This window comes from Drosophila elegans, unplaced genomic scaffold (genome assembly GCF_018152505.1).
Source record: "Drosophila elegans isolate 14027-0461.03 unplaced genomic scaffold, ASM1815250v1 contig_520, whole genome shotgun sequence".
Lineage (NCBI taxonomy): Eukaryota > Metazoa > Arthropoda > Insecta > Diptera > Drosophilidae > Drosophila > Drosophila elegans.
The window spans coordinates 4452175-4458325 of NW_024545903.1; the positions used below are offsets into that span (position 1 = coordinate 4452175).

Genomic DNA, 6151 nt, shown 5'->3' on the forward strand with positions numbered 1-6151 from the left:
CGGAAGTTTTTAAATTCTTTTTTTTATTAAAAGCCTAAATTTGTCAACTATTGTGAAAATGGTAGAACTGCTAAATTGAAAATAGTGATATATGTACATTCAAATCGTTTATTCACGCCTTCATATAGAGATCACATTTGCTTTTGGATTTGAAAAAAATGCTATCATGAAACATTTATGAAATACAGCTTGATGTGTTGATATGTACTGATAATTGAGCTTTTAGTTTCTTCTTCATCCATTATTCTGATATTTTTCAATGTGTGAAAAAAGTGTCGTTGATTGATTGCTTGATCTGGTACGTTGCGTGGCGCGTGTGAGGTTTTACTGTTTTTTTTATGTTCGGTGTGGTGAAGCTTCAATGTGAAAGTTTTCAACATTGGACAAGGCCAGGCTCTGTCTTGCTTATAATATTAAAGGGTTGAGTGTGGTTCGAGAGGCCTGTCCAATGTAAAATTTTCATCGATGCGTTTTTTGGTTCATATTTTTCCAATCGCCCATCCTGGTACGACATCCTGCGTCGGTTCGCCTGGAAAACTATGCCTTAACGCAGTTGCGGTTATCATTATTGTACAGTCATATTATGGCCAGTCACTTTCGTTTCTTCAACATAATCTCCATCGTACGATCAGTTCTTAAAATATGCTTGCATGGTGCTCCAAAGTTTCGATCTTTGGCCTCGTGTGTTTACAGTGGGCGGCAGCATACTAATATGCTGCACATCGAGTTCCCAACATCTCGATTAACAGTTCATCGTTTTGAAATATTCAATTGAAGCTGTGTCATCACTATGCCACAGTCACAGTTTACGTCACGGTCACAGTAACGGTTTACTCACAGTATCCATTCACTGAAGTGCTCATGATTGTGATGCGTTTGTGTGTTAGTGCACACTGGAAATTTAGCTTTCACTGGAATTTTGATTTTGTTTCTATCTGTGCCAGTTCTTTAAAAAGGAAAAAAGTTCGCTTATGGTTTTTTATACCAAACCTTTCTTGTGATAGTTTAAGTGCATATTTTTTTTATCCGCCCAAGCCCTTTCTGGTCATCTCTAAATTGCTAGTGTGTTATGCTCTTCCAAAAATTTGATTTTACTGAAAGGACAAGTTTAAAATAGAAATCATTGATTTTTTAAACAGTTTGAAACAAGCACTGGTGTAAAATAAGAAGACTAGTAAGTTTGTCTCCTAGTCTAGGTATCGTGGTCTTTAAAATGTATAGATTCGTATCTTTGTTTTGTTTGTTTTGGAATGAAATAGGCATAAAATAGTTTACCGGTTTTCAAAGCTGGTAAAAGGGAAAACTTAAAACTCTACTTCACACTAAATTAGTTACAGATTAAATTAGTTTGTTTGCAAGCAAAATATTTGTTTCGCATTCGAATTTCTATTTCGGTTTTATGTAAAAATTCAATAAAATACAAGCAAGTGTAAGTAATCCATAAAAATAATCAACAATCTACTCGAGGGATAAACACTCGCAACTACTTGATCTACAAAGCAAATAGCCGAGGCTTCTCTATAAGGTATTTACTTTACGGATCCACCGAAAGAGGTATTAGTTGGAGGCAGCAATGGCCACTGGAGATGGTGAGGCCACAACTGGGTTAACGGCGGGTGGAGCCGTGTTGTTGTGATCAGCTTTGTCGGAGGAGGAGGTATCCGCCACCTTCAGACCGTTGGAGGTGCCATTGAAACTATGACGCGAGCTCCGTTTGCGCTGTGGACGAGATTGCGCCTTGCTGGGCGACGGCGTCTTTGTGGTGGAGTCCGGTACCGAGGACACGCTCTGTGACTTGTCGCCTTCAGCTCCAAACTCTGTACTGGCGGATCGGAAGCTTACCGATCCTCCGTTTTTCGTCGGCTGACCGGTAGAGCGGCGATTGCGGCGACGATTGTTAGGCGACTTGATCACCGGCTTGATCGTGGTCTTGTTGGGATCGAAGAAGCTGTCTAGAAGCTCCAGCAGCTCGGCCTTATCCTCGCTCTTCAATGTCCCAATCGACTGCAGGGCCATGTCCAGACCCTCGGTGCGCTTGTCCGCCCAGATGGCACCCAGGGAGCTCAGATCGAATCCATTCTCGGCCAGCACAATGCGGAACTTGACGGCACGCACTCGATGGTACAAGGTGGTTTTGAAGTAGTTGAGGAACACCGGGCGGAACGAGTTCTGGCGCTCCAGATTCTCGTTCTGGGTGTCCAGCTCTTGGACATCGGAACCAACCAGTTTGGCGAACGGCCTTAGAGCGTTGAACATGTTCTCCAGTGCCTCCGAAGATTCCGGCTCCGGTTTGCGGTCACAGTTGCTCAGCTGAAGGGCCACGTTGAATGCCAATTTGGCGCGCACACTGGCGTTTCCGTCGAACAGATCACGTTCAGCCTGGATGCCGTTCTTGGAGGAGCGCTTCTCATCGATGCTGCTATTACTATCGACCACGGTGCTGTCGCTGACGGATGTCGATCCCGATACCGAACTCGATCCCGATCCTGATGTGGATGCAGAGACTGGGGTGCCATCCTCTTTGGACTTGGTCAGGATCTTAGAGAGCTTGCGCAGACTATAGTGCTTGCTGTTGGTGTCGCCTATGGAGGCCTTAGCCAGATTGAGGCTGTTGGCAAAGGACTTCACCGTCTTGGTGAAGCGATCCAGCAGGCCATACTTCTTCAGCGACTCCAGGATCATGTATGGAATGAACTTTCGCTCCTCGTGATAGAGCAGCACGATTCCGTCCGAGCCGGAGCCCGCCTTGGCCTTCAGCTGTTCAAGCCAGTTGAGGAAGTCCTTCAGTGCAGCGATCTCCGACTTGGATTTGATGATCTACAAGGAAATTAAGTTGAAGTTTTTAAAGCTACTATATTATTCACGGTGGGAAAGATAGTAAAGGTAATGCGTTTCTTATTTATGCTATGTTCCGTATGGTGCAATTATATTCAAATGGTCCCAGAAAATCAAATCAAAGATTGATTATTTAACCTGTCTGTACGTTAATTTCCATTATTTTGGACTTTATGGACTTACCTTGTAGGTCTGCATCGACTTCAGCATACGATAAAAACCAATCGAAATAACACGAACTTGATGGCGCTGGCGCGCAGCTGGATTCAGATTCATATATGGCATGATGTACTGCTCGAAGTGATCGGTGGGAGTGTAGGCTGCCAGCTGGACAATCTGGGGGCACAGCGAAAGTGGGGTTAGGTTCGAGTAAGGGTGCTCCACATATCAGGGCACCTACCTCATCGATTAGACGACGTCCAGTGGTGTCTATGTCAACACCCACCAGGATGTAATTGCCGGCCGGGAGTTCGTCCTTGGCGGCCACAGGCGTCGAGGACTGATCGGCAGCAGCAATTTCCACTCCAGCATCGATATTATTGGCAACCATTTTGATCTAGGGGAAGCAATCCAGAAAAAAAAATATACATATGTAAGTATACAATTAGCAGAACTCACTTATATACTTTGTGCTAAAAAGAAACTTTGTTAAACGTGAACCGTGAAGGTTTTTTCTACAAAGTGTCGGGCCCCGAACTTTTAAGTGGTGAACTTAACCGCGATTCTAGAATAACTAACAGATTCCTTCCAGGAGCGCCATTTTGTTTTGCTGCCCACTCTCACAGTATTTTATTCACCATAATCACTTTTGTCACTTTCCTTTTGGACTCACCTTTATTGAACTCCTTTTTTGTGTTGATTTCGACGGGCTCTTTCGCTTTTTACGAACTTTTTCCTTTATTTTTCAAAAGGGTAAAGCGAGATTGGCTTCCGTTCGACGAGCTTTCACAAATAAGAAACAAATCGTACGACTTACTAAAACGAAATGAATTATTTGTTGATGCACCGGCAGTGCTGAAAATTTCAAGAAATTTGTTCAATCGCACAGCCTGCTAATTCACGATTTTACACTTAAGTACGATGGGCATAGAAGCTGCAGTTTGGCGCAAAATGCCACAATGCCCACTGTCCGGCTCTACAAGAAATAATTATATTATTTTTGTTTTAAGTACGGATAATTTACTCGGTTTTTAGCCTAAACAATCTTTGCCAATAATAAGCCGGTGAAACTTGTTGGCCAACAACAAAACAATAAGTTAAAAGAGAATATAAAAATTGATAAGGGAAATAGTGTTGACAAATTTAAAATAATAATAATCGCCTAAGAGTTGCCACCCTCGGGGGCAGGGCTGCCACACTGCCTAGAAAAGAAGCCAGCTGTTACTGTTACTGTGCAGCCCTGGTCCACACACAAACAAAAATCAGCTGCTGCGATTGGGTTTTCTTAAGGTTTTATCAGAAAAAATAGGAAAAACAAGGGAAATAACGCGTCAGGTGAACGAATTATGTTGTACTGATTACACCCGCACACGCACACACATTGGTAAAGATAAAACCCGACGAGATAACACAATCCATAGGTGCCAAACATGCTGTCCTACATAAAGCGCAAGCTTTCCGAGTCCGACAGCGGCGTCAATTCTGGCCCAACAGTGACGTCTACGTGCGGCGGGAGCGGGAGTAGTGGAAGTGGGAGCGCCGCGGGCGGTACGAGCGGTTCGAGCAGCAGCGGTATCAGCACAAGCGGACGCAGCAACAACGCCGACGAGTTAGTGCGCAAAACGAACCAGATGTCGATGGACGAGGAGGCGATTGCCTTCGGCGAGGACGCACTCCTCCACGAACTGGGCTACAGGAATGCCACGGATCTGCAGGAGACCATCTACGGTTTGATTTCCCTTCTTTTTCCCAACAATTGCCACAGAATTATGTAATCATCATCTCTTTCTGCAGATCTGCTGCGCAGCATTCGCGATCCAGAGAAACCGTGCACCTTGGAGGACTTGAACGTCATCTACGAGGATGGGATTTTCGTGATGCCCCCCACGCGCTCAAATGTCTCAGTTGTACGTTTTTCTGTCCCTTCAAAAGTTATTAATTATTTTTTTAGTTAGAAATTAAATTTACATTATGCTGTATGCTTACGTTTTCTTTTAACCTGTTAGAAAATGCAGTATTTACGTTGATTTGGCTGATTTACGTTATATATTTGGATTTATATTCAGTACAAAATGGACAATAATTCTATTATTTATTTGTTGGTTTTTTTAACGTACAACATTTTCTGAAGTACAATATTTGTATTGCCTTTTTTTCTTCAGCATATTAACTTATAAGAATTTTGAAATTCGCAATGTGCTTAAACATTAATATTTATAAGTCTCATTTGATACACTTTCCTAAAAATTAAAAATTTAAATTAAATTCTTATCCACATAAGAAGACTTCATAGATATTTAATTTCGAGAGTTACTAGATTATTTTATTTAATATATAAAAGTAAGATCTCCATTAACTATTTCGTGTAATTATTTCAGGTACGAATCGAATTCAATCCCACAGTGCCCCATTGCTCGCTCGCCACACTTATTGGACTCTGTATACGCGTGAAAGTGGAACGTGGACTGCCGCACAATATAAAACTAGACATATACATCAAAAAGGGAGCCCACCAAACGGAGGAAGAAAGTGAGTTTGACCTGACAAGCAGCTTCAATGGGTTTATTCCATTTAAATTGTACCCTCTCTTGCAGTCAATAAGCAAATCAATGACAAGGAGCGCATCGCTGCGGCCATGGAAAACCCAAATTTGCGGGAGCTGGTCGAAAACTGTATCAAGGATGAAGAGTAGGCTCTCTGCGGTCTGGCTTTGTGTAAATAGGAGATTTTGTCAGGAATGTCTAGGGTTAAGTATACCATTAAGTTGCGTCATGGACTGTGTGCTTAGCATTAAAGCCCTTAAAATCTGTTAATCGCCGGGTTGGGGCGGCGTGATTCCACCTGAATATCGATTGCTTAACGTCCTATCTATTTTCCCCGTTTGTTTACTGATAAGGTCCGGGCTCAACAGCGCTCATTGTTTACATTCTGCCGAAACGATATCGCCGTTGGACATGCGGACGAAGAAAACCGTGTGCACATTGCTGTCATGGCGGGTGAATGAATCCTAATCAAATCGGATTGGAGTGCCGGCCGGCCATGTTGGCCAAGCATATCGTGCACGGATTTATCAGCTCCAGACGAAGAGCCCAAATGCTTTGGGCGGGGCAAAGGTAGTCAACTGTTAAGTTGAGTGCATGACACACATTCGACTCGG

General features: G+C 43.1%; 2 protein-coding genes across 3 annotated transcripts; one reads left to right on the forward strand and one right to left on the reverse strand.

The window, feature by feature from the left end:
• Positions 1-94: 94 nt before the first annotated feature.
• Positions 95-3823, reverse strand: LOC108145500 (maternal protein exuperantia). 2 transcript variants are annotated; one of them, XM_017270960.2, is made up of 5 exons: positions 3668-3823; positions 3236-3391; positions 3019-3171; positions 1534-2817; positions 95-1094 (listed from the first exon to the last, which is right to left on the reverse strand). In XM_017270960.2, exons 2-4 carry the CDS (start codon positions 3383-3385, stop codon positions 1558-1560), a joined length of 1563 nt encoding a protein of 520 aa, XP_017126449.1. In that variant the 5' UTR covers positions 3386-3391; positions 3668-3823; the 3' UTR covers positions 95-1094; positions 1534-1557. The 2 variants fall into 2 exon arrangements, with proteins under 2 accessions (XP_017126449.1, XP_017126450.1); XM_017270961.2 differs by lacking the exon at positions 3668-3823 and adding an exon at positions 3454-3546.
• A 490-nt stretch (positions 3824-4313) lies between these two features.
• On the forward strand, positions 4314-5840 carry LOC108145502 (MIP18 family protein galla-1). Its single transcript, XM_017270962.2, has 5 exons — positions 4314-4329; positions 4416-4722; positions 4789-4901; positions 5373-5523; positions 5589-5840. The coding sequence occupies exons 2-5, from the start codon at positions 4425-4427 to the stop codon at positions 5684-5686; spliced, it is 660 nt and encodes a 219-aa protein (XP_017126451.1). The 5' UTR covers positions 4314-4329; positions 4416-4424; the 3' UTR covers positions 5687-5840.
• The last annotated feature ends 311 nt before the right edge of the window (positions 5841-6151 follow it).

What these genes read in the sequence shown, in the direction of transcription:
- LOC108145500 (XM_017270960.2), bottom strand. Translation starts at nt 3,385, where the DNA reads ATGGTTGCCAATAATATCGATGCTGGAGTGGAAATTGCTGCTGCCGAT. An exon ending in GACGTCGTCTAATCGATGAG is followed by an intron (nt 3,172 to 3,235) that starts GTAGGTGCCCTG and finishes CTGTGCCCCCAG; the next exon opens with ATTGTCCAGCTGGCAGCCTA. An exon ending in AGTCGATGCAGACCTACAAG is followed by an intron (nt 2,818 to 3,018) that starts GTAAGTCCATAA and finishes ATTTCCTTGTAG; the next exon opens with ATCATCAAATCCAAGTCGGA.
- LOC108145502 (XM_017270962.2), top strand. Translation starts at nt 4,425, where the DNA reads ATGCTGTCCTACATAAAGCGCAAGCTTTCCGAGTCCGACAGCGGCGTC. An exon ending in TCTGCAGGAGACCATCTACG is followed by an intron (nt 4,723 to 4,788) that starts GTTTGATTTCCC and finishes CTCTTTCTGCAG; the next exon opens with ATCTGCTGCGCAGCATTCGC. An exon ending in CGCGCTCAAATGTCTCAGTT is followed by an intron (nt 4,902 to 5,372) that starts GTACGTTTTTCT and finishes TAATTATTTCAG; the next exon opens with GTACGAATCGAATTCAATCC.